This window comes from Neophocaena asiaeorientalis, unplaced genomic scaffold (assembly GCF_003031525.2).
Source record: "Neophocaena asiaeorientalis asiaeorientalis breed wild unplaced genomic scaffold, Neophocaena_asiaeorientalis_V1.1 scaffold40, whole genome shotgun sequence".
In the NCBI taxonomy this organism is placed as follows: Eukaryota; Metazoa; Chordata; class Mammalia; order Artiodactyla; family Phocoenidae; genus Neophocaena; species Neophocaena asiaeorientalis.
In genome coordinates, this window is record NW_020185335.1 from 15901878 (window position 1) to 15928699 (window position 26822).

Genomic DNA, 26822 nt, shown 5'->3' on the forward strand with positions numbered 1-26822 from the left:
CCAACTTGCCATCTGCAAAGTGAGAGCGCTGCTGCGATTTTTGGCTGCATAAACGCCGAGAGCCAGGAAGGCCCTGAAAGTGTCCGGCTGCTGAACACCAAAACTTTTGATACAATTCATCTTTACCAAACTCCTTTTTGTTGGAAGATGAAAATTCCAGATGCGGTTATCTGACAGTAAGGAATTCCCAGGGAACTTTCAAGTTCAAAGTTCCACCTCAGACCTGAAAATATCGCCAGCATGGAGAAATTTCCAGGAATCTGCACGACATCAGCTCCCCAGGGGATCCAGGGTCGGACCCTTGCCTTTTTGCCTCTTATTTCCCAGGGCCGTTTGGCCGTGTTATTCTGACCCGGTACAGCCAGGGCTGAATAGGCCTCGGCTGAGGCTGTGAGCCGGCGCCGCCTCCCGCGCACGGCGAGAGGCCAGCCGGGGACGAAGCGCTGCTCCACCGCCGGTGAACTGCGCCTCTGCGCATGTTCCACGGAGACACCGGGGCTCTTAACGCTGCCGCGTGTCCCCGCTGGAAAGGGACGCCTATTAAGTGCTTCCTACTCGGGTCCTTCTGCCTCTCATCACCCTGAGTGGTGGCTCCCGAGGTCACTCTGCCAGCCGGCTCTGCGGCACCGTCTGCTCCCTGCAGTCACGGGCCTCCCGGCTCTGCCGCAGCCCAGAGTCCAACGTGCCGGGGCCCCACTATTACCGCGGTGGGTCTTGGGCTGGATGCTGGCCTGGCACGCGTGTGAGAGCCTGGCGTGGGTTTGCGGGCAGGGCGATGAGAACCGCGTCTCAGTACGCGCCTCCCTCCAAGCGTCCCTCTGCGGGTCCCGGCTCTGCACACCGCCCCGCCCCGTCCCTTCCACCTTCCTCACCGCGCCCCCTCCCCCGGACCCTCCCCCCAGCAACCGGATCCAGGCTTAAAAATATGGAAACGGGCTGGGCGCGCAGGCGGCGATGATGGGGCGGCCATGGCCCGGGCCGGCAGCTCCAGCGGCAACGCGGCAGTGGGCGAGCGGGCCGGGGGCGCTGGGCGGCCAGAACCGTGGGAGCTGTCCCTGGAGGAGGTGCTGAAGGCGTACGAGCAGCCCATCAACGAGGAGCAGGCGTGGGCCGTGTGCTTCCAGTGCTGCCGCGGGCTGCGGGGCGCGCCGGGCGGCCGGCGGCGCATCCGGGACACAGCGGACATCCTCCTGCGCAGGGACGGCTCGGTCAGCGCGCAGCGGGAGCCCGGCGCGGCTGGTGAGGCCGGTGGCGGGGGGCGGTGTCCGCTCGCGGGGAGGGGCTGAGACCCTCCCTCCCTTTGCTGGACCTGGACCCGGACCCGGCGCCCCGCTTCTGGCGCCTTCCCTCTCTGGACCCGCCGACCTCTCCCATTTCCGCGCCCTCCCTCTGCCGCACTGGGGGCCCCTCCTCCGCCTTCTCTCTCTACGAGACTGGAAGGCCCTCCTTCCTCCTCTCCCCTTTCTGGATTGGGAGCCCCCAGCAACTCTCCGCTGGGACGCGGACCTCCGCCATTTGCCCCTGGTTTTCCTGTTTCCCTCTGCTAGACATGAAAGTCACTCTCTCGACCTGGGAACCTCACCCCCCCTTTCCTGCATTCCGCCCACCTGAAACCCATCTTAACATCAGGGCCCGCTGCTGGCTGGAGAGGAGGGAGGGGGCTTTGGCTCCTTGCCTGAGGCCCTTCAGCAGGGAGACTGGACTCTGCCCCTCCTACCGCGGTTCTCCCCACCTGGGCTGCTTCCTTTTTCCTCTGGGGGTCTGCAACCCTCAGACCTTCCCACCCAGTGACTGGTGGTGTGGATCCTTGTTGGACTGGTAGGTACAGGACAGGCGCTTAGGCACGAAAGGAAACACGTTTTCCTCGGGCTCGTTTTCCGTGGGTATGAGGATTTAACAGAGAATGTGTAAAATTTGGGGAACAACTTGCTTAGTGTTCTGCTCTGAACCATGAACGGGAACCAACAATGAAGCCCTTGAAAGGTACTTGAAGTCTATGGAGAATGCTGAGTTTAAGTGATTTGTAGCCTCTTTAAGAAAAAAGTTTTCTTCCTGGAGAAGCAGAGTGCTGGGATGGAGCATATGACGATATTACCCCCAAAAGTGATACCCTTGGGGAAGCACACAGGCCAGCTGTGTGTGCTGGAGGGGGTGGGTTTGCAGAAATCCATGGGCAAACTCATGGAGGTCTGGGAAGGACCAGGGCAAAGCTAGCCAGAAGCTACAGCTCCTTTGGTAACAGGGAGGGGTCCGCGGAACCTCTCCCACCCACTATGACCGACACTATTTCTCCACAAGCTCCTTCTCATCTCTGAACCCTGCTCCCACCTCCCTTAACACCTCAGCTGTGTGACACTTGAGAGTTGCTCTATTTTGCACAAAAACACTTACTTGACAGGAGAAAATAATAAGAGCTGGACCCAAACAGTACTGTTCCCATTTTACAGTCGGGTAAGCTGAGGCTCAGGCTTACCCATAGTCACACAGGAAGCGGCAGGATTTGGATTCAGCCCTGATGCTCTCAATGCTTGTGTCCACTGTCTTCAAAGGCTGGGCTGAGAGCACGATACAGGATGGCCTCTCGTCATCGGGGGGGCCCTGGAGTCTGCATATTCACCAAGAGCTTTTCTCGTAAAGCTGTATGTCCTCCTTAAAAGACCTTCCCTGTGGCCCTCCTCATCCCTGAAGGCACACAGTGTAACCCAGGGGGTGGCTTCTGGCACCGCAGAGCAGTACAGGACTATAATGGGCCTGCCTGGTCTGACCCTCTGATTTTAAAGATGGGGAAGCTGAGGCACAGAGTGGTAAGTGGTTTGCCACCAGTCAGGTGCAGAGCTGAGGGGTCCCTGCATCTCTGACTGTGGGGTCAGTACTCTCCACAGTGGACCACAAGGGCCATCCTCGGGTGCAGCGGTCATCTGGTTCTGTCCACTTCTCCAGCCCCGGCGATGTGTCAGCCCCTTCTTCCTGGTCCCTGCAGGCCCAGCGGCGCTTGTGCTGCCTTCATACAGGTTGACTGAAAATCCAAGGCTGCGCTTCAAAGCTCACGTGTGGCCACTCTCCACTGACCTGTATGGGGACGTCCCAGCCCATGACACAGAGGGGCCCAATTTCATTTTCCCTTAGACATGATCTTTGGTTTCTGTCCATAAACACGTCTTGTAAAGGTGGATGAGGTTTGTGACTTGCTGCCTCTTTAAAGGTTAAGAAAAATAGATTACCCTGAACTTTCTCTTCTGTCCCTGTTGAGCTTTTGTGAATCAGCTGAAACTTTAGACCAGCTGTCTCCCTAAGGTAGCTAACCCAGCGTTTCTCTGGGACTTGAGTGATTACTGGATTCACTGAAAGATGCGTGTTTATCTCGTGCTGTAATCGCAGTTGAGAAGAAGGTTCCCATCCTCCCTCAGGAAGTTCTGGTAAATGTAGGCATTGAGTCAGCGTTTAAAATAACTTTAAAGAAAGCAACAACCAGGGACTTCCCTGGCGGTCCAGAGGTTGAGACTCTGTGCTTCCACTGCAGGGGGAGCAGGTTTGACCCCTGGTCAGGGAGCTAAGATCGCACATGCTGCGTGGCCAAAAAGAAGAAAAAAGGAAAGACATCAACAACCAAACTAAACCTGACTTGCGGGGGGCCGGAGGTGTGGAGGAGTGCTATTACTTTAGCATAGGAGTGGGAATACTTCCCACTTCCAGCTAAGCAGGGGAAGCTTACTCGAGTAAACTTCCTAGTCGGCAAGTCTGAAGACTTCTTCATAACTGCTTGGAAGCCCCCTTTTTCAAGTGGGAAAATGGAAAAACATGTTAACAGTGAAGTTATTTTTTTTTTATATTTTTTAAATTAATTAATTTATGGCTGCATTGGATCTTCGTTGCTGCATGCGGGCTTTCATTGCGGTGGCTTCTTTCTTCGCGGAGCACAGGCTCCAGGTGCGCGGGTTTCAGTAGTTGTGGCTCGCGGGCTCTAGAGCGCAGGCTCCATAGTTATGGCACACGGCCTTAGCCGTTCCGCGGCATGTGGGATCTTCCCAGACCAGGGCTCGAACCCGTATCCCCTGCATTGGCAGGTGGATCCTTAACGACTGCGCCACCAGGGAAGCCCTAACAGTGAAGTTATTTTTAAGAAGCCATTATTAAAACCTCCTGATGGGGAAGGGTGTTTTGTTTTGTTTTTAAACTGAGGCAAGAAAGTCCATCAGGCATCTCTGCAGTGCGTGTGCTGACCGTCCTCTGAGGCAAAGCCCATTCATGCAGCGTGGCCAGTGGTCAGTGGTCCTGGGACACTTTCAGTGGCATTTGTCCGCCTGATGCCTCCAGGGCAGGCCCGCCAGGACACTGCCTGCTCCAGAGCAGCTCTCGGCTGTCACCTTGCCTGAGACCTCCCAGCCGACATTTGCGGGGAAACATAGCATACTTTTCTCCAGGCACCAGGCTCTCCACCATGAAAACCCCCTTGGGCAGGTGGAGGGTGGGTGCAGGGTGTCGATGGGGCTCCTTTCACCTCCGACCTTCTCCATTCTGCTTACGCTAATTTACACGTTGCCCTGCTTTTCTGGGGTTTCTCTTGTCAGTTTCGATGCTGGAATTTTGCACAGGCCTCTCTCTTCACGCTTGGGTGCTCATGTGACCTGTCCGCCAGGTCACACCTGCCCCTGCACCCCTCTTCCCACTCTGCCCTTTTCTGCCTGTAGTTCTGAGGCCACTGGCCCTTCCAGGCCCAGCCCCCCCACCAAGCACCGGGCCCTGTCTCCAGGGTGAAGCTTCCCCCTTGCAGCCCACCGCTGCCTAGAGGCAAGGCCTTCCCAGTTCACCTCGCTTGCAGCCCTGAGTGCCAAACACAGAGACCATTTAGTTTGTCCTGTGTTGGACCTTGGCATCCATGTGTCATGAGCTTCGTGGGGCCCGGTTCTCTATCTACCTCTTTACCTCCAGCCCAGTAGGTGGAGAAGTAGCAGTGCTGGGGCCCCCACTTCTGCATAAACTGGGCTGAGAGTGGCACATGCCCAGGGAGTGGGGAGGACTCATGAGGGAACAAGTATGGAGCCCACATCACCCTGGGCCCAGGGATCTGTGCACACAGACCCAGAGACACATGTGCTGCTGTTGCCGCCCCTGCTGCTGCTGTTTCTGCGCTGCTGTCACTGTGTGTGTAGTGGGGCCGTCTGTGCTCACTGGAGATGCCCCTTCCCACGCCTCCTGGCCCAGCACGTCCCTTCCCAGGAGCTGAAGGGGGACCCCTGGTGTTCCAGGCAACCCTGCGTGTCCTGTGGGCTCCAGGCCCTCAAGGTGGACTTGCTGGGCCTCACTGGGAGATCGCCTCCTGAGTGACCAGGGATTGTCTTTATAGCTTGCCTATATCTTTTTTAAAAATTGTATTTATTTTTGGCAGCGTTGGGTCTTCGTTGCTGCGCGCGGGCTTTCTCTAGTTGCGGCGAGTGGGGGCTACTCTTCGTTGTGGCGCGCGGGCTTCTCATTGCGGTAGCTCCTCTTGTTGCGGAGCTGAGTGTCCAGCGGTGAGAGGAGAGTAGGGCCTGGCTGGAAAGATGAAATCCTGCTTCCGAGGAGAGCATACTTCCCTGAATCTCCTCCTGGCAGCCAGAGTGTTTCCGGTTGAAACATTTTCTTTGAACCAGGTCCTTCCCGTATGGCTTTTGTCTCCTGCTTCTTGACCCCCCCCACCAAAGCTACCATGCACCCTTGCTGTCACGCAGGGGTCCTCCTGGGCCCTTTGCTCCTGTGGGGTCACACAGTCAAGATATGGTCCGGGGATGCAGCGGCTCCACCTTGCCATCCTGGGAGACGGGGAGCGAGGGAAGCACTGCTGTGAGCCCATCCTACAGACGAGAAAACCGAGGTTCAGGAAGCAAAGAAGCCATGCAGTCACCCTCGGGGAGAGGTGGGGACAGCGCTGGCAAGTAGACTCAGCCTTAGCTTGCGCCCACCCCTGCCTGACCTTGGGAGGTTACTTAGGCCTCTGGGTGCCTCAGTTTCATTCTCTGTGCAGTGGGGGTTTGATAGCAACTGCCCCAGAGGCCATGTGGATGTTTGGGGAGCCTTGGGGCATACCTGGCGCCGGAGGCACTGGCTTGTGGGCTGTGATCCCGGTCCCCCGTGCACCTCCCCAGACACAGCTGGGGAAGCAGCTCCTGCAGGTTCACGTGCTGGGCCCAGAGCAGGACTGCGGGAGTCAGGGGCCTGGGCGCTGCTCCACTGCACCGTTCTTGGTGGGAAACACCCTCCGCTGCAGAGAACCCCAAGCGCCCCCTGCAGGAAATGGGGGCGAGGGCTGAAGGCACTGCATGGGGCAGGTGGGCGTGCACGCCCGCGCCGGAAGGGTGCGACTGTGTGAGCTGGTGTGCTTGTAGATAGCATTGAGATTTAGTCTCACCTCTGAGCAAGGATTACCTCACAGGAAGGCAGTCCCTCGACAAGCTGTGTTACCTGTTGGGACACCTGTGAGATGCCTACGCCTGGGGTCACTTGACAAATGAGCCCACGGTACGCTCAGCCCACCCGGCCCTTTGCCAGTTCTGCCCCATGCTTCTAGGAGAGGCTTCAGGTCTTTGGGGTCCCTGGGGGACCCGTGTGCCCTGGAGGCTTCGCTCATGGGGTATGCAGCCCAGCCTCTCTGCCACTGTAGGGCCCCACTCCTGCTACCCAGGTCTTCACGCAGAAGGGGTCCTTGGTCCCCGGGACAGCATCAACGGTTCAGTGCCAGGGCCACGCTGTGGGGGCCGAGGTATTTGTGTGGCTCCCACAAACGGAGCACTGGGCACTGGTTACTCTGGTCCCAGGACGTGGCCGTCTAAGCAGATACGCCAGTGAGTGTCAGATGCTAGGGTTTCGCTGTGATCCTGTTAGACTCCTGGGAGGGAGTTTGGCCTCCGGGTACGGCCCAGTCAAGGAGGAGGTGGCTTGGAGTTGGCACCCCTGTAACTGGGCAGATGAGCCTGTCCTGAGCCCAGGGCGCCTAAGCACAGCGTGCCCACCACTGTGTCAGCTCCGCCCGGAAGCCCCAGCTCCACCTTCTGTTCGCTGTGTGGTCTTGGTAAATCTCTGTATCTCTCTGAGCTTGTTTCCTCCTCTGAAAAGAGGGAGACGTGGCGCCAGCCTCCACGAGGAGTCTGTGCCAGCTGAAGCCACGGTAAGTCATTTGCTAGCTCTGCAGCAAAGCGCTGGGCACGGAACCACCGTGGGGCCCCCCGGTCCTTGCGACTTAAAATGCAACTGGGTTGGTGAACACTCACCTTCCAGACCGTGCTGGGTTGTGATGGGCGCTGAGGGCTGGCTGCCCCCTGCCCCCTTGAAATCAGGGAAACTCGGGGCCCTGGCACCTCCGGGAAGCACCTTTGTCAAGTGTGGTCCCTTGCACCTTCCATGGCCCCGTTCACAGCTACAGGCTTTTGCTGCCCATCCAACACCTGTATACGCCCAGCTGCTCCACTGATGCTGGGGGTGTCTTCCCTTATTTAATGGATCAGCCCGACACAAACGCCCTTTATCTTTGGCAATCTTCCTGTCTCTTGATGGCGTTTTGAAAATATTTGCAGAGTTAGCAGGTTCACTTAGCAGAGAATTTCACGGTTTGGGTTTTTTTTTTTTTTTTTTTTTTTGGACGGCCATGGCTCACTGGGCTCACATGGGCTCAGCCACTCCGCGGCATGTGGGATCTTCCCGGACCGGGGCACGAACCCATGTCCCCTGCATCGGCAGGCGGACTCTCAACCACTGCGCCACCAGGGAAGCCCAACGGTTTGTGTTTTTTTTCCACCTCAATTTAAGGCAGCTAAACTTCATACCCTAACACAGTTCTGCGTGCCTTATTCAAGGAAGGTGGTGGAAGGAGGTGGGTTTTCTGTGTCTCGTCCAGCCTGGCCTCTTGGGAAGCCCGGGGGTGGCTCAGGGAGGGACTGGAGCATAGATTCTGGGGTCCCCCAGCCTGGCCACAGCCAGCACCACCACTTACTAGCTGTGACAACTTGGGGCAAACGAGCTCACTCCCTTGGGCCTCTGTTTCCTCATCTGTGAAATGGGTACGAGAACCATCTACCTCCTGGGCTGGACACCGGTTACACGACTGAGTACTTGTAAACATGCCAACTCAGTGCCATGTTTAACGATAAACCTAATAAAATACCTAGAGCCCAATTCAGCACCTGGGTTTCGTCCCAGGGACTCTGAGTCTCTGGCAGAGACAGTCTGGGGAGAAATCCCCAGAGGTGGTGGCCAGACGCCAGCTGACCCAGCGCAGCTGTCGGGAACTCTGGAGCAAGGCCTGCCCTTTCCACTGCGTCTGGGTTTCTCATCTAGCTCTGATTTGGGGGTGTGCGGCTTCCGACCGTGAGGGCTTTCCCTGGGCCTGGCTGACCCGAGCTGGCCCCTGTTTACTTCCTCTCTCCCCTTTCACTTGTGCCCTCAGCCTTGCTTCCCGAGGGGGCGGGATGGACTCCGTGGCCCTGTTGGCTGCCCCCTCTGAGTGGTCGCTGTGCAGGGCGAGCAGGGGCTGTCTTTGCCAGCCTACCCTCCGCCCCTGGGGCAGGGCTGCACGACTCGCCTGGTGTCCAGCCGGGAGCTGGGCCTTGTTGGTGTCCGTCCAGGGACTGATGGCTCAGCTTTCTGGTTTCTGATGGAGACCTTGGGCGATGCACTGTGTGCTCCTGGTGGGGGGACAGTGGGGGGCGGGGGCCGGCCCCGTGTGTCGGGTCCCAGGGCCGCTGAAGCTGGTCCCGACTGCCTCTTCTCTCCCCTTGCAGAGTCCACAGCGATGGTGTCACCGGCCAGCTCGGAAGCCCAGGTACTTTAAAAACAAACTCTACACGTTAAAAGTTAGGTGTCTTGTATAACGCACTTAAAGTTATACAGTTGCTCCCGTGAGGCAGGACGCAGATAAATGCTCAGTGGCTTAGTGGAAGGGCTTGATAGGGAGATTGAGCCCAGAGGGCAGGCGGTGATGGGGGAGCCCGCCAGGGTGGTGTGGACGCGGTGGGCCCGAGGTTCAGGGGGAGTGATGTACCTCCCTCCCTCTCCCCTGCGACCCCCGGGCTCCTGGAGGGGCCTCCCACTGACCCGAGGGACGAGGGGGGGCAAAGGTGATGTGGTCTCCGGGGCTCCCTGGTCACAGAGTGTTGGACAGGAATTGGGTCTGGGGGACAAACAGGAAAAGCAGCCCACAACCAATGTCCCGGAGCCCCCATCCAACCCAGAAGGCAAACCTCACCGGCAGGACCTCTTCCTGTGTCTCCCGTCCCATCCGCCCGCCCGCAGGTAATTGAATTCGATGTTTATCATTCTCCTGCCTTACGAAAACCAGTTTTGTGCAAATACGTATTTATATATTAAACACAGTGTTAGAGCAAGGGTGTGGGCACAGGCCAAACGAGGCTGTGTGGTTTGCTGTGTAGAATTCAGAAACAATAATAAAACCATCCCCAAGTTTTCTGACTTTTTCTCATCGCCCCATGCTGGCCATTCTTAATAATGTCAGTGATAAGATACCCCTCTGGCTGGGGTGGATGCCCTGCTGGTTACACAGCATGGATTTCCCATAGGATTGCCGTGAACTCTGTGCTATACAGTTTTCTGGAACTTGAGGGGGAAAAACCCAGCTACGCGTTTCCAGGAACTGATTTCACTGCTTGCCGGCTCCTGCTGCCGGGGCTGCCCTGCTGCCCGCAGGCCTCGAGTAGACTTGTGTTCACGACCTCCCGCTCCAAAGGAGGCCTCTTGTTAGCAGTTTTGAAACTATTTACAAGGAACTCTGTATGTAGGGGTCCAGTCTGCACCGTTCTGCCTGGAGCCTCATCAATCAACCTGAGAGCCCCACCCGAGGAAGTGGGGCAGGGCAGTCTCCTGTGCGGTTTGCCTAGATTCTCACACTGGCCCTTCGGTTACTCGGGCCGGTCCCTGGGGCTGGCCCACTGGGCCTGCGGGTGCCTGGTTCCCACGCTGCCCAGGCAGGCGGGGTTCAGGGTTCTGAGGCTCTTGGCTGGCTGCCCAGATTTTTCCTTATGGGGAAGCCGGTGGTCTTTGCCTCTGAGAAGCTTTTAAGGAGCAGCTATCAGATAAGAGACTGCAGTGGAGTTAACCCTTTCACTGATGTGATGCCCGCACGGGCCTGCGACCAGGACCACCGGGGGAGGCTGGGTGGGCGGCAGGCTGTGCTGGAGCAGGGGAGCTTTGCTGCCTGCCCCACCCCATGGGGCACAGTGGCCTCCTTCGGAGAGACTGAGTCAGGGCCACCCCTGTGGTTGGCAGGGGCTGTGAGGTCCCCCCGCGGGGGTGGGAGTGGAGTTCACTCCCCCCTACCATCTCCTTCCTGGCCCCCACCTCTGAGCCAAGAAAGGACCACTGGAAATTTGTGTAAAGTAGGGCCCTCGCCCACCCAGCAGTCCTGAGGGGCATCCAGGCGCTTTCTGGAGATCCCACTGCCGCAGGGACTCCACCAGCCACGGCCTGGCCCTTCAGTCATCTGTCAGATGTGGCCGGCCTCCGGCCTTTGGGCCTCTGACTCATGGTTCTAGGGTGCGACTTGGAGCCAGGTCTGACCCTCACCTCTGAGGCAGAGATAAGACATCTCCAGGCTGGGAGTGTTGTTGACTTTTGCTGGAACTTTTCTCCCACTGGGCCCTTGCTCTTCCCACGCGTCCAGTGTCCCGAGCCAGGCTTACGCCCCTAGGCCCCCTCCAGGCTCAGGGTGTCTTCGGAGGCGTTTCTGCAGGACAGGGAAGGCCTGTTCTCGTGCCCTGTCCCCTGCACAGCACTGACACTCGCGCCTGTCCTTCAGCTCTGCTCCAGCCCACTCCCTTGGGGCCCAGGGGGGTAGGATCACAGGAAAGGAGAGGAGAGGCCAGAAGGGCCCCGGAGGCCAGGTGGCCCGCACGTACCTGGTGAGGGTACAGCTCTGTCCGTGGCACAAGGTCTGGGCACTGGCTGCAGGCCAACCCGACCCCCAGGCCAGCGCAGCCATCCTGTGCCATTCTGTGTCTCTGCCCCACCTGTGAAACCAGAGGTTACCTCAAGGCTTGTGGCAAGGCTGAGTGGCAAAGAGCTGTTGTCATCTTGGCATGTGTGTGTCTTCTGCATCATTGTCCTCAAGGGAAACCACGAAAGCAGTTTCAAACACAAAAACAAAGTGCTGTGCATACTGGATGCAGCTTCCTTAGTCTTTTTTTTTTTTTTTTAAGGATTTATTTATTTATTTTCGGCTGCGTTGGGTCTTCGTTGCTGCACGCGGGCTTTCTCTAGTTGCGGCGAGCGGGGGCTACTCTTCGTTGCAGTGCATATGATTCTCACGTGGTGGCTTCTCCTTGTGGAGCACGGGCTCTAGGCGCACGGACTTCAGTAGTTACGGCTCGTGGGCTTAGCTGCTCCGCGGCATGTGGGATCTTCCCGGACCAGGGCTCGAACCCGTGTCCCCTGCATTGGCAGGCGGATTCTTAACCACTGCGCCACCAGGGAAGTCCAGCTTCCTCATTCTTATTTCTTATGCTCAGCTGAGCCACTGGCTGGCATGGAACTGCTTTCCCCTTGGTGCCTCCCTGTCAAGCAGACCCGCGTCCCAGGGCCACTGTGTGAGCAGGGGCTGTGGGGTGCACACGGCACTGGGACAGATGACTGTCTTCCACAGAACCTGGCTTCCTAGATGTTAATGGCAGTCTGTGAAAACAGGGTTCCCCACCAAGTAAAATTGAAAGCAGAGTGGAGAGGTCTCTCTACCGCAGGACTCATGTTTCTAATATGCTAATCCACTTTTTAAAAAACTTACTATGGGGCTTCCCTGCTGGCACAGTGGTTAAGAGTCCGCCTGCCAATGCAGGGGACACAGGTTCATGCCCTGGTCTGGGAAGATCCCACATGCCGTGGAGCAGCTAAAGCTCACGAGCCACAACTTCTGAGCCCACGTGCCACAACTACTGAGCCCACGTGCCACAACTACTGAAGCCCGCGTGCCTAGAGCCCGTGCTCCGCAACAAGAGAAGCCGGCACAGTGAGAAGCCCGCGCAACGTGACTAAGAGTAGCCCCCACTCGCCGCAACTAGAGAAAGCCCGCGCTTAGCAACGAGGACCCAATGCAGCCAAAAATAAATAAATAAATAAATTAATTTAAAAAAAACTTACTATGGAGAAAGAATTTCAAGCATATACAAAGCCAGCAGAATAGCATGGTGGGCCCCGCAGCTAAGGACACACCTGTTCCCTGCGGGCGCCGCCCCTTCCCTCCCCACCTGCCCCCTGGTGACCCCACCCTGCTCCCCGTCCTCAGGTACATTTTCTTTTTAGGTTTTTCTTTTTCAGGTTAAATTTACATACACTGAAATTTACATGCAGCTTAAAATACTGAAGGGAGGGGATCTTGCTTTTTGTGAGTTCCAGTGTCAAACTTTATCGAATAAGCTAGTCTTTCTTTTCTGATTTAAAATATACTGTTACAGCATATGAAAAGCTAATGTTTCACTAGGTTGCCTCTCTGTCTTTTTTTAACAAAGTTGTTGGGGTAACAGACATTTGGTGAGTCCTGACCAACGTGTATACCATGTAAGCGACACTGTACTCGAGAACACAGACCTTTTCCAACGTTCCTATGCTGCCACAGCCTCCACCCCCCATGCCGGCTGGGAGCCGTGGGCCGGCCCTTGGGGACTGTAGATTTGTACGCGGAGCCCAGCAGCCTGGAGTTCTGGCTCTGGGCTGTGCACGAGGGTCAGGGCTCCACACGGCTGCCCAGCTCACGTCTAGCGTGGATATGTTTTTCCTCTCTCTTGGTTCAGTTCCCCAGAGAGGAGCTGCAGTCCCGTGGCAAAAGCGTGTTGGATTACAAGAACTTGCCACACAGTTTTCCACAGTGGCTGTGCTGCACGGGGAGCACCCTGTTGCCCGTTTGGGTGACCCTGGGCGCATCCCCAGGGAGGACAGCTGCTGTTCCATTTCACCATTAGAAGCCACGCGGTGGTGACCTTCTCCTGCGGCAGCTGGGACCCCGGCCCGCCGCCGGCCCCCTCCCGACACCCCTCCAGTTCGTGTGTGCCCTCCCTGCCTGTTTGTGACCGCGGGCCCCTGTCCCGCAGGTGGTTCAGTCGCTGGGCTTCGCCATCTACCGCGCGCTGGACTGGGGGCTGGCGGAGCACGTGGAGCGCGAGCTCAGCCCGCAGCTGGAACGGCTCATCGACCTCATGGCCAACAGCGACTGCGACGACGATGGCGGTGGCGGCGCAGCCGACGAGGGCTACGGGGCCCCCGAGGAGGAGGAGGAGGCCGAGGGCGGCCCCCGCGCCGTGCGCACCTTCACACAGGCCATGCGCCTGTGCGCCGCGCGCCTGACCGAGCCCCGGGGCGCTCAGACCCACTACCAGGCCGTGTGCCGCGCACTCTTCGTGGAGACGCTGGAGCTGCGCGCCTTCCTCGCCAGGGTCCGGGAGGCCAAGGAGGTGAGTGGAGACTGGGGGACGCCCAGGCCGTAGGGACCAAGGACATGGGGGCGCCTGGCAGGAGCTGAGGGCGAGGCAGACGGGACACGTGGGGGCGGGTGGAGCAAGGGGTGGGGCCGTGAAGGCGCCTCCACCCGCAGAGGCGGGGCCAGGAGGGCGGGGCCAGGCTGTCCCTCCCCAGTCCCTGCCTCCTTCCCTGTCTCCCTCTGTCCGTCCACAGGGGGTGGAAATCCTCAGCTCGCAGCTCACTCTGTGTGGGAGTGCCCTGAACGCTTTGTAGGTTTTAGCTTAATCCGCACACCTCCTGCTTACCCGGTTTTGCACAGGAGGGAACTGAGGCTCAGAAACTTATATAAGTGGCACCTTTACCCCGTGACCTCACTCCTGTTGCCTCTAAGTTAGTTATTAACTTCTCTGATCCCCATGTTTGCATCTGCAAAAGGGGCTGTGCCTCCTGCCTCCGGCTCACCTGCCCAGGTGATGGTTCCTTCCGAAAATAGGGTGCAGAGGGCGGCCCAGGACCCATGCAGAGGTGCCAGCATGCTGGAGCTTTGGGGAGGTGGGCAGTTCAGTGAGAGGACGCTCGCCCAGGTGTTTGCCCCGCTGGTGACAGTCTGCTGTTCCCCTCCGCCTCCCTCCGCGGTTATCACCCTTTTTCCGGATGAGCAGTTGGAAAGCCTCTGAGAGGCTGTGTCCTTGCCCCACGCCACAGCTAGTACAGAGCAGAGGGGGCCTGACCCGGCTCCCAGCTGGCCTTCTCCCGGGGCTGCTCCGCTTCTTCGTGGTCTCAGAGTCACAGGAGGTGACAGTCTCCGCCCCAGCTCTCCCAGCCTCTCCCTTGGCGGGAACTGAGGTGTTTCCTTGAAACGGGGGTCACAGCCCACAGGGACCCCTGCCTTCCGCCAGCATTTCACAGATGAGAAAAAGCAGAGATTTTTGGAGAGGTCGGGAGGTATTTTTGGAATTAACTGCTGCTGGTCCCTGATTCCACCCTGGCCCTTTGTGGGCACGTGTCTCTCGTTTCCTCTGACCAGGAAGCGTTCCTGCACAGCTTCTCTGGCTCTGAGCTTGAGCAGGCTCTCAGGGTTGTTTTGATCGATGGGCCTGGGACCCAGCGCAGGACAATTCAGATGCTCCTTGAGCCACTTGGCCCTCATCTACAGCCCAATCCTAGCCCAAGGGGGGGGTGGCCCCTCGGCAAGGCCTGTGCCTCCGAAGCCCCATCCCCCTTCTTCCCTCCCCACGCTTCCCCGGCATCTCAGAGATGTCCTTCCAGTGCTCTCATTGTGGATGGTCCTAATGCTTTTCTGTCACCTGTCCTGTTGCTGAGGTCAATTCCTTACCCAGGCAATAAAAGCTCTTTGTTTTAGGAGCAAACAGCTCTAGACTTCAAGCAGTTGACCCGAGAGAAGTCTGGGAAATTGGAGGAGGTGGTGAGAGGGAGGCTGTTGGTGGGGCACAGCTGGGCTGGCATTTGGGCAGAAACAGCCTACTCAGGGGGCAGGTAGAGATACTCCAGGAACGACAGGAGACCCACCTTCCTGCCCTTTGTGGAGACCGCCAGGTCACACGCAGGTCTATTTTTAGAATCACACACCTTGTGCTTCTCAGAGACTTGGCAGAGTTTTCTAGAGCGTCCCAAAGCAGTTTGGCAAGTGGCTTGGGGTGAAAGCCAGGGTAACCGGTTCTGTCTGATTTGGGGGATGGGGAGGGCGAGGCTGTGCGCCAAAGGCAGCTGCTTCTCCAGGGAGGAAGATTGGAGGAAGAAAGGCAGCTGCTGCCAAGATGCAGGGCAATGAACCTAGCAGCCTCTTCCCAAATTCTCAGCATAGAACAGCTACCTCACGATCCCCGACATCCTTCTTGGGCCCTCACCGTGATGGCAGCATTTTCCCCAGGCCGTGAAATCCATCCCCGTGACTGTTTGCCTTGGCCTGCTGAGTAACTCACCCTCTCGGCTGTCCACCCACCCATCCAACTACCCGTTTATTGATTCATTTATTCATTCAGCCAATGTTTAAGACCTAGCACGTGTCTCACACAGTGCTAGGAGCCAGAAACACGAAGATAAAAAAATAAAAGCAAAAACAGAAACCGTGGTTCTGGCCTCATGGAGCCAACCATTCAGACAACAGTCAAAGCAGCAGATAAATGTACAACTGCAGATGGGATCGTGTGCAGAGAAGCGGCCGAGGGTGTCCCGTGACGGTGGGTGTGCGTGGGGCCCGGGGGCCCTGTGAGCTGAGGTCTGAAGCCCTCAGTGAGGGGGATCAGTGAGGGAAGGGGACAGATTCTACTGCAGCCAGGAGGTACTGTGTGGGTGCTACGTGGAGGTTGTGCTTTCTCCCCTGCCCTTGCCTGGGAGATGCAGCCACAGATAGCCAGTGGGACTCCAGTGTTCCCGTGGGGCTCCAAGGCTGATGGCCTGGTTCCCCCAGATATCTTTCTGAGCCCCAAAGCCTTGTCCAAAGTGCCCACTTGTCCCTTTTGTAGCTGGTGGACCAGTAGCCCCTGTGGTGCACAAGCATCCCCAGGGAGACAGGCCAGCAGGGCCCACATCCCCACAGCTGCTCTTCTCCCATTTCTCCTGGACTTACAGATGCTGCAGAAGCTTCGGGAGGACGAGCCGCAGTCAGAAAAGCCCCTGATGGAGCTCGACAGCCTGGGGCGCACGGACTGGGTAAGACGTGGCCCCCGCTGGCCCGGGGCACAGCCCGGGAGCCCTGCCCGGGGCTAAGGGCCATTTTCATCTTCTCGGGGGCCCAGGCCCGACTCTGGGTCCAGCTCATGCGGGAGCTGCGCCACGGAGTGAAGCTGAAGAAGGTGCAGGAGCAGGAGTTCAACTCCCTGCCCACAGAGTTCCAGCTCACCCCCTTCGAGATGCTGATGCAGGACATCCGCGCCAGGAACTACAAGCTGCGCAAGGTCATGGTGCGCCCCTCAAGGTCATGGTGGGCCCCTCAGGGTCATAGTGGGCCCCTCAAGGTCATGGTGGGCCTCTCTAGGTCATGGTGCGCCCCTCAAGGTCATGGTGGGCCCCTCAAGGTCATGGTGGGCCTCTCTAGGTCATGGTGCGCCCCTCAAGGTCATGGTGGGCCCCTCAAGGTCATGGTGGGCCTCTCTAGGTCATGGTGGGCCTTTCAAGGTCATGGTAGGCCGTCTTGAAGGGGGTCCATGTTCAGCCCCCCTCTGCTCGCTGGAGCCCCTCCTTGGTGTGCTGGCCACTGAACTGGGGCAGATGTGGCCCGGAGTCACATGGTGCATGGTCCTTTCAGGGACACAGTGTGACAAGGGCAGGGAGAAGGGGACCAGGGGCAGGAGCTGAGGCTGCAGGATTGTCGCATTTAACGCTCACATAGCCCCTGCTGTGTGCCAGCATCGCTGAGAATCTTAAGCATGCGAGTTAATTTCATCATTATGACAACCCTTTGAGGTGGTGCCGCTGACCCCCATTTCCACATGAAGAATCTGAGATTCAGGGAAAGCCTGTGGTCAGGCCTTGAAGGCCACGGCCGCACAGCCACTGAGAGGGAGGCTGGAGTGAGGCCCAGGCGCTGCCCATGGCTGCATGAGCCCCTCTCAAGGCCACAGCCCTGGCAGGTGGGCCCTTAGCCTTGCTGCCCTCACCCCACACACAGGTCAACGGGGACATCCCTCCCAGGGTGAAGAAGGATGCCCACGAACTTATCCTGGACTTCATCCGCTCCCGGCCTCCGCTGAAGCAGGTACCGGCTCCCTTGGGGCGTTTGGAAGGTTGGTTCTGGGGCGCTCACTGCCCCAGGAGCACACAGGGCCTCCACGTCAGGCCTTGTGATGCCGTGGGCTCCGGATTCCTCATGCAGGGTTCCTCCCCAGCTTGGGAGTCGGCCCCCACCTGGCGCTGCCACACCCCCTGCAGGTCTCAGAGAGAAGGCTTCGCCCCTTACCCCAGAAACAGAGAACGCTGCATGAGAAGATCCTGGAGGAGATCAAGCAGGAACGCAGGCTGCGCCCCGTGGAGGACAGGCACTGGGACGGGCGGGGTGAGCGGGGTGAGCACGGGACACCCCTTCCTCTGCCCCTTGCCTCCCCTCCATCCCCCAACCCGTCCTGTCCTGTCCTGCCTTACCTGCTGCCTGCCCCAGGGTTCGGCTCTCTGCCCTGCATCCTCAACGCCTGCTCTGGGGACGTCAAGTCCACTTCCTGCATCAACCTGTCCATCACGGATGCCGGGAGCAGTGCCCAGCGCCCGCGGCCCCGGGTCCTGCTCAAGGCGCCCACGTTGGCTGAGATGGAGGAGATGAACATATCTGAGGTCAGAGCCCACGGGTTCCTGAAGAGACACTGAGGAGGAGTGGGGGAGGGGAGGGGGAGGGGAGGAGGGAGAGGGCAAGGACACAGCCAGCGTCCATCCGGCGTCCAGCTCTGTGGGGTGCGCCCTGCTTTGAAGCTGGTGTCCTGCTGTGGGGCTGGGTCTGCCCTAGGGGCAAGCATGGCCGGGCTCAGGACCCTTTCCCATCTTGGCGGCTCAGAAGGGTCACTGGGACGGTGGCCTTGAACCACTGTGGCCTCTGCACAAAAAGGTCTAAAGCAGAGTGCTCCGTCCTCCTGGGGCTGGGAAGCTGGGCAGCCCCCCTCAGAGGTGAAAAGCCAGCATGTCCCAGCGGGGCTCTGCATCCTGGCTGCTACCCTCTGAGCCCAGAGACCAGGGTGGTGGCCATGTCCACAGGCCCCACCTGCCCCCCAGACCTGCCCTCCCAGGACTTTCCAGGAGCCGCAGACCAGGGTGTGGTTTTCGAGGCACTCGCCTTCCCCTGGCCTGGGCAGTGTGTAGCGGAGGCCCCTGTGCCCGACACCTTGGTCCAAGGACCGGCAGGAGGCGCTGGCGGGCAGAGAGGTCAGGGAGGTGCCGGCTGGCGTGTTCGCAGGAGGAAGAGTCGCCGTGTGGGGAGGTGACACTGAGGCGAGACCGCTCTTTCTCGGAGCACGACCTGGCCCAGCTCCGGAGCGAGGTGACCTCTGGCCTACAGCCCCCTGGAGGCCTGGAACGGGCTCGGCCGCGTGCGGACAGCGTGCAGTCCTGGACGCCCAGCGCCCAGGAGCCAGGTGGGTGCTGCCCTCCCTTCCCTGGGCACCCTCCTGCAGGCGCCCTTTGCCCCTGCCCGGTCCCAGCGGCTTCAGAGGGTACAGGGAGCTCACACCTGCAGGAAGGGTATTTATCGCCCCAGGCAGCCATCCCCCACCTTTTGAAACTTTATTAAATTAGTAATACATACTCATTGTAAAACTAAAAAAAAAAGTTCCCATGGGGCTTCCCTGGTGGCGTAGTGGTTGAGAGTCTGCCTGCCGATGCAGGGGACACGGGTTCGTGCCCCGGGCCGGGAAGATCCCACATGCCGCGGAGCAGCTGGGCCCGTGAGCCATGGCCGCTGAGCCTGCGCGTCCGGAGCCTGTGCTCCGCAACGGGAGAGGCCACAACAGTGAGAGGCCCGCGTAAAGAAAAAAAAAAAAAAAAAAAGTTCCCATGATTCTATTACCTAGGGATAATTGCTGTTGACATATTGGTGTATAGAAAGAAAGCTGGATGGATGGATGATTGACAGATCCTTCTAGTGTTTCTGTCAATGGAGACGTGCCCACAGAGTAGCACACACCACTCTGGAGCCTGACCAGTGCCCTGGGTTTTGTCACGAGCCCCGCCCTTTCCCCGTCTGTCAGCACGCAGGACGGTACGGTTCTGCTGGCCACACAGGATTAGTTGGTCCCCTCCGTGGTGAAGGCTGGGCCCCACCAAGTGCCCCGGGTCACAGGGTTGCCACCCTGCCCAGTGCCTCCCACCAGGCATGGCCAGGCCCCCTTCTCTCCCCTCAGGGTCACCTTGAGCCCCTGTGTTGCTTTCTGGCCCCTCTCGGGATGGTCTCATTTGGTGGCTATGACTCACTCCTGGTGTGAAGAGGTCCAGGCCAGGCATTCCATACCTCACTGTCCCCCTATGGTGGAGGTGGACCCCCTCTTCCCCCTCCGACCCTCTCTGCCCCTCTGGGTCTTCAGGCAAAGGGTGGTGAGGGGCGCTGACCAAGGCTGCCACGGCCCCATGATGGGGCGCAGATACGGGCCCCTCTGGCCTGCCGCACTGCACAGGCCCTGGATGTGGGAGATGTGTCCTCTACTAGACCCCTCACCCCCAGGAAACCACCGCACCATCACCTCCTGCTGCCTGGAGGGCCATCTCCCCCTTCCCTGGGCACAGCTGTCCAACGCCAGAACACCTGCAGGTTGTCCTGACAGCCCCCGGGTCTTCTACCAGGTTCTGTCAGCATCCAGTCCCGGCATGACCCCAGCTCCCCGCCACGCAGTGACCTGGGCTCAGTCGAGGACAGGCCTGGGGCCTCCGAGTGGCTGGTGAGTGACGGAGGCGCGGTGGTCCAAGGTGGCTGTGATGGGCTGGTGTGCCAGCTGGGCTCAGGAGGGGTGAGGGCTCCCCTCAGTGGTGTGCGGGGTCTATGCTCCAGCCACCCCATCTGGGCAGGTTGGGCTCAGGAGGGGTGAGGGCTCCCCTCAGTGGTGTGCGGGGTCTATGCTCCAGCCACCCCATCTGGGCAGGTTGGGCTCAGGAGGGGTGAGGGCTCCCCTCAGTGGTGTGCGGGGTCCGCGCTCCAGCCACTCAACCTGGGCAGGTTGGGCTTTGCTGCCGTCCCCTGGACCTTCTGGGTACTGCGGCCCCCTGGGCCGGAGAGGGGCCTTGCTAAGGGGACAGCCCAGTTCCACCTCTGGGGGCTCAGGACAGGTGAGAAGCCCATCGCCCTGTGCCTGGAAGGCAGCCTGGTGACACTGGAGAGCACTTTCTCAGGTCTCGACTCTGTGCCGCTCCCTCTCGGCGCCTCCGTTTCATTGGCTGTGAATTTTGTCTGACTTTTCATTGTGAGGAGCTAACAGTTGCTGACCTTTTGAGGTCCCCACTTGGACCTGAACCTTGGTGCATGATTTTATCAAATGCGATGAGAGCAGTGAAGTGCCTGGGGGGCCACAGGGCACCGTGCTGATGCTTTGAGAGACGGAGTTCTGTGCTAAGAACACAGGACTGTTCCCCTGGGGGCTAGGACAGGGTGTACTCGCCATGGCGGCCCAAAGGGCCGGGCGGTTATGACGAGGTGGACAGGTGCAACCACCTGACTGGCAGACCCGGAGTCGCAGTGGATGGTTGGCGCTGGGAGGGAGGTGGGAGCGGGGGAGGGTTCCAGGAGGAAGGGCAGTGGGCCTGGGGACTCTGGCTGGCTCTCACTGGCCTGGTGTTGGCAGGTGGGGAGCAAGGCTGGAGGCAGATGCTTCAGGTCTGGGAGCACTGCGGATGAAGGTGGGATGGGCTGAAGGGTTACATGTGCAACGAGGCCATCCACGGGCTGGGGGCCGGCCGGTGGGGTGGGTGGGGCCAGGTCAGAGAAGCCTTGCCTGTAGCCATGCACAGAGAAGTCCCGGGGAGCGGTGCGGCTCCCTGGCGTGGCCGAGCTGAGAAGCGGGGCGTTTTATGGAGCTGCTGGGCTTGGTGGACCGAGGCCAGGGAGGTGCCAGGGTCCTCCGGGAAGAGGGGAACTTATGGAGATGCCCTGAGAGCCTGAGACCGGCCCCTCGGGCCTCCTGCCACAGGAGTTCAGCCACCCCGTGGAGAGCCTGGCTCTGACGGTGGAGGAGGTGATGGACGTGCGCCGTGTGCTGGTGAAGGCCGAGATGGAGAAGTTCCTGCAGAATAAGGAGCTCTTCAGCAGTCTGAAGAAGGGAAAGGTGAGGGGCCCGGGGTTGGGGCAGGCGAGGGCAGGACCGGGCCTGGCGAGTTCTGGACAAAACTGGGCTCTAACCAGGCCTTTCCGTACAGATTTGCTGCTGCTGCCGGACCAAGTTCCCACTGTTCTCCTGGCCGTCCACCTGTCTCTTTTGCAAGAGGTGAGTGAGCCTTCTGAATGCACCTTGGCTGTGAATTAACATGGGAGGGAGGGGTAAGAAGCCTCTAGGCTTCTGTCTAGTAGAGCTTCCTGCAATTCTGAGGATGATCTATCAGGCACTGTGAGTTGTGCAAGGAAGGGACGGAATTTTTTATTTAATCGTAACAGCTGAGCAGCCCCCACTTTCAGCCAAGGTGGGGTAACAGGAAGCAGGACAGGCATCTTCCGCATGAAACAGCCAAAAAGAAAGAAAAAAAAAACGTCAAACACGTGAAACACTGGTTCTCAAGACATCAGGTATCAAGCAACCAACGGGAAGCAGACAGGGTGAGCTCTATCCTAGGACTGCCTCAACTCTGGACTCGGAGCCTATTCAGCTCCTGGAGTGGAGGAGCTAAAGGTGAGAACGAGGGCACCCGTGCAGCTAGAGTTCTCCCCTCTGGAGAGAGTCCTCCAGGAAGCAGGTCTCAAGAGACCTGCAGAAGGTCCCCCTTGAGTGTTCAGAGTTCTGATCAGCACATACACGCAAGGAAATTTCTGCGGGTTTGGAAGGAATCATCTTGAAGCACAGATTGGCAAACTCCAGCCCATGGGCTAAATCTGGCCCACTGCCTATTTTATAAATAAAATTTTATTGGAACACAGCCACACCCATCTGTTTATTATTCATTTAGTCACACCTAAAATGTTGACTATCTGAGCTTTTACAGGAAAAGTTGACTGACCCTGTCCTAAGGGTTTAAAGGAACAGTACCAGGAATAGTGTCTATTCCCACCAGCCATGGTGGAAAGTTGTGATTCATGGCTGCTGAGTGGAATACACAGGAAGGTCTTGCCTCACTAGCGAGAATAAGTGCCCCTAGACTGAGCACTGCTCCAGAACTAACAAATCACAAAAGCAAGACCAGAAAGGACCAAACTATTCCCAAGTATCCTGACGGCTTCCCAGAGCAAAGCTCAAGAATAGGAATAAAAATATATCCAGCAGCCAGCAAGATAAAATGCCTGGCGTCCAATCAGATATTACCAGGCATGTCAAGAAGCAGGGGAACGTGACCCATGACCCACATCACCCAGAACTGACACACATTTTAGGGTTAGCAGATAAGGACATTGGAAGGTTTTTTGTTTTTGTTTTTTTGGCCACACCGCACAGCATGCGGGATCTGAGTTCCCCAACCAGAGATTGAACCCCGCGCCCCCTGCAGTGGAAGTGCGGAGTCTTAACCACTGGACCACCAGGGACGTCCTGTGGACATTAAAAGTTTTGAACTGCATTTCATATGCTGCCAAAGTTAAAGACATGGAAGAGGTAAAGGAGAGACAAATCGAACCTCTAGACATGAAAACTGGAATGTTTGGGATGAAAATTACACTGGATGATTTATAGCAGGTTAGACATTCAGAGGAATGTGCAGAAGAAAAGATTAGTTAACTTGAAGACCTAGCAATAGAAACTATCCAAAACAAAATTATCCAAAACAAAAACACTGAGAGAAAAAATAATTTGAAAACGAAAAATGTGTTGGCAAGCTGTGGGATAACATTAAGAAGCCTAATATAGGTGTAATTAAAGTTCCCAAAGATGTGGGGACAGAAAAAGTATTTGAAGAAATAACAGCTAAAAAGGTGTTCCAAATTTGATGAAAAATATAAACCTACAAGAAACTCAGTGAACCCCAAGCACAAGAAATATGAATAAAATCACACCAAGACACATAATAATTAAATTGATCAAAACCAGTGATAAAGAGAAATTCCTAAAGTCAGTCAGCAAATAAAGACATGTTCTGTACAGAGAAAGAGAAAGATGACTGCAGGTTCCTCATCAAAACATTGCAGGCAAGATGTCAGTGGAACAACATCTTTAAGGTACTGAAAGAAGAAGAAGAAAAAAAACGGTCAATCTAGAATTCTGTACCCAGCAAGAGGCAAAAGTAAAGATTTCCAGAAATACAGAAGCCGAAAAAATTCTTCACCAGCAGACCCACACTGGAACAAATGTTAAATGAGGTCTGCCACGTAGATGGAAAGTGACACCAGATGGAGACCTGAATGTACACAAAGCAATAAGAGCACTAGGAACAGCAACTCCTAACATATAAGATTATCTTCTCATACCTCTTTAAAAGGTAAACCAATACCCAGCACCCAACAAGGTAAAATTCAGTGTCCATCATCCAGTCAAAGATTACCAGGCATGCAAATAATTAATAAAAATGTATCTTGGGGGTTATCACATATCTGTAAGTAAAAAAATATAACAATAGCATTAAGACCAGAGGTGGAGGACTGTAAGTATGCTGTTATAAGTTTTTATATGAGATGGTAAAATATTACTTGAAGGAAGACTGTGATAAGTTAAAGACTATCCTATGAGCCCAAAAGCAACCACTGGAATGGCTTGTATGTCAACAAAGAAGATAAAATGGAATCATAAAAAAGACTCAATACAGAAAGCATAAACAGGAAAAGGGAACAAAGAACAAATAGGACAAAAAGAAAACAAATCACAAGATGATAGACTTAAACCCAATTATATCAACAATTACATTAAACATAAATGGTGTAAACAATCCAATTAAAAGGCAGAGTTTCTCGGATTGAATAAAGAAAGCGAGACAATCTGCTGTCTACAAGACATGTAATTTATTTTTAATTTAATTTTATTTTTTGGCTACGCTGCACGGCTTGCAGGATCTTAGTTCCCCGACCAGGGATCAAACCCAAGCCCCCTGCAAACCCAAGCATGGAGTCCTAACCACTGGACCGCCATGGAATTCCCAAGACATGTACATTAAATAAAAGACACAAACTGGTTGGAGGGAGGTGGGTGGAGAAAGATACACCACACCAACATTAGTCTAAAGAAAGCTTGAGTTGCTATATTAATACGATACAAAGTAGACTATGGAGTAAAGAGTATTATCAGAGTTAAAGGAATTCATTTCATAACAATAAAAGGAGGAAATAATCCTGAACATTTTCCACACCTAGCAAGAGATTCAATATACATGGAACAAAACATTGACAGACTGCAAGGAAAAATAGCTAAATCCATGCTTATAGTTAGAGATACGAAACCCTAAGGGTCTAGGAGGTTTGCATGACACTACCACCAACTTGATCTAAGCGACATTTAGAGAAACTAGACCGAACAGTGCGATGTATGTTCTTATCAAGTGCACACGGAACGTGCACCAAAATTGACTATTCTGGGTCAAAAAACAAGTCTGAAAAATGCGGAAGGATTCATATCATACAAAGTATGCTTCCTGACCACAGTAAAATAAAATCAAACTAATACAGAGGTTTGTTGACGGCGAATTAATTATGGGACATCCATGCAAGAGTGCATGGTCCCTTGTTTTAAAAAATGAATTTGGACAATTTGTACTGATGTTGAGAAGAGCCCTGGTGTATCTTTATAGGATAGTACACATGATACCCCATTTCATTTACTGTATTTTTACTTTAAATGTATGTTTTTGTTAATTTATGCTTAGATATGGAGAATGGAAACTGCTGATAGGAGGGATCATCTCTAGGATGGGCTTTACCGGAGAGGACTCGTGTCTAAATTAAAATTCTCTCTAGTGTTTGAATTTTTACAACAAGAAGGCATTTACTTTTGAAATCACGTATGGGAAATAAACACTGTTAATCACTGCTTAAAGATGGGCATCTCACTTGAGGGCCCTCTGGCTCTGACAGTGCTTGTGGAGAGAGGAGTCAGGTACCCTCCACTCCAGACCAGATGCTCCCCAGCAAGAGCGAGGAGGGGCAGAAGTATTTTGGGTGCAGAGCTGAGTAAAAAGAAAAGCAAGATTTGGGAGTAAAATGAAAGTAAAGCACTGACGTGGCCAGGGGTCAAGCGGGAGGCAGTGACAGCCTAGCCTCGCCTGTGTGCCGGGCGGGTGCTGGATCCCTCACAGCTGACACTGCAAACCCTCTTCTTTTCTCTCCAGAGCTGTCTGCAGTTCCTGCAGCATAAAGGTGAGGACCACCTGGGGTCAGAGCGAGGGCCCACATCTCAGGTGTCCTGTGGCCCGACCGGGCCTGTCCGGGGGTGGGCAGAGGCTCTGCTGTCTCCTGTCGGGTGATCCCTGCTCACTACTCACCACAGCTCCTTCCTCCAGAGCGATCCGCTTCTACACTTCCCAAAACTGCAGTTTTTAAAGACCCTTGTAAATGGTCCCTTTTTTTAAAAATTAAATATTCTGTGTTAGTAGGCCAGTGCCAGGAGACCCGTCCCTTTCTCTAAAAGTCCTCCTTCTGACACCCCAAATTCCTTGAGTGTCTTTGGAAAGCCTCATTTTATAGCAGCTTGGGGTGTCTGCATACACGCAGGTGTGCACAGAGGTAAAGGATAATATTTGGAAGGATGTCACCCCTTTACACCTCGTCCCAGAAACAATCATCTGTCTGAGGGATTTTTACCACCACTATTTTCAAAGCCTTACTTTTTATGCTGCCACTTGGCTATAGAGAGGCCACCTCGTCAATGCTGAGTGCTGATTGCATACTGTCCGCAATGCTCCACCTTGCGTGTTGGCAGCTGTCCGGGGGACCCGGGGGCCTGGAGTGTCTCTCTGTGTTGCAGGTGAAGATGCCGTCTAAGAAGTTTGCACACATTCCCGTGTACACGCTGGGCTTCGAGAGTCCTCCGAGGGTGCCAACCGCCAAAGTCACGCTGGCACAGAGAAGAGACGCCTTCCAGTGCGTGCCTGCCCTTGGTGACGTCCCTGTGGTGGGCAGGCATCACAGTCACCTGGAAGCTGGGCGGGGGGCCTATGTGCTGGGGTGGGGTGGGGCTGAGAGGTCAGAGCCCAGGACCCAAATTCCTCCCAAGGAAGAGCTGCTGCGGGATGGACTTTGCTCTGCCTGATGTGGGCGCGGGGGGATGTGGAGACTCGGGAGGACCCCTGACGGCCCCGTCCTGTCCCAGACCCCTGCAGGGCCCCCACTGGCGGAGCGTGGAGGAGGAGTTCCCGCACATCTACACCCACGGCTGCGTCCTGAAGGACGTCTGCAGCGACTGCACCGGCTTCGTGGCGGACGTGGTGCGCTCCAGCCGCAGGAGTGTGGACGCCCTCAACACCACGCCCCGCCGCGCCCGCCAGACCCAGTCCCTCTATGTCCCGAACACCTGGACACTCGACCTCAAGTGATGGTCGCGGCCCCCTGGCCGCCCGGTCCGAGGCTTTTCGGGGTGCCCGGGTGGCCATGCTTCTGGGGAGGAGCCAGGCTAGTCCTGGACCAGGCGGAGAAGCCCCCGTCCTGGGGCACGGCGGCCCCCGGTCCTCGTGATGTGCATGTACATATATACATATACAGATACGTTTATATAATATATACACACAGCATATATATTTATATTCATGCTTCCTGGCCCCAGAGTTCATTTGGGGTCAGACTCACTCCAGGATCCTCCCTGGGGGAGGCTGTTTCCTCTCAGGATTCCTTGAGCAGAGCGGGGGTGGGG

At 56.4% G+C, this 26822-nt stretch overlaps 1 protein-coding gene across 3 annotated transcripts; it reads left to right on the forward strand.

Annotated features, from left to right (window-relative positions):
* Positions 1 to 930: 930 nt before the first annotated feature.
* Positions 931 to 26705, forward strand: SPIRE2 (spire type actin nucleation factor 2). Of its 3 annotated transcripts, none has more exons than XM_024735628.1 (15): positions 931 to 1239; positions 8751 to 8791; positions 13062 to 13421; positions 16021 to 16101; positions 16188 to 16352; positions 17060 to 17146; positions 17320 to 17452; positions 17546 to 17715; positions 18329 to 18506; positions 19708 to 19802; positions 21045 to 21179; positions 21271 to 21338; positions 25306 to 25333; positions 25941 to 26056; positions 26286 to 26705. In XM_024735628.1, exons 1-15 carry the CDS (start codon positions 969 to 971, stop codon positions 26506 to 26508), a joined length of 2151 nt encoding a protein of 716 aa, XP_024591396.1. In that variant the 5' UTR covers positions 931 to 968; the 3' UTR covers positions 26509 to 26705. The 3 variants fall into 3 exon arrangements, with proteins under 3 accessions (XP_024591396.1, XP_024591397.1, XP_024591395.1); XM_024735629.1 differs by having other exon boundaries at positions 17320 to 17443; XM_024735627.1 differs by having other exon boundaries at positions 17320 to 17715.
* The last annotated feature ends 117 nt before the right edge of the window (positions 26706 to 26822 follow it).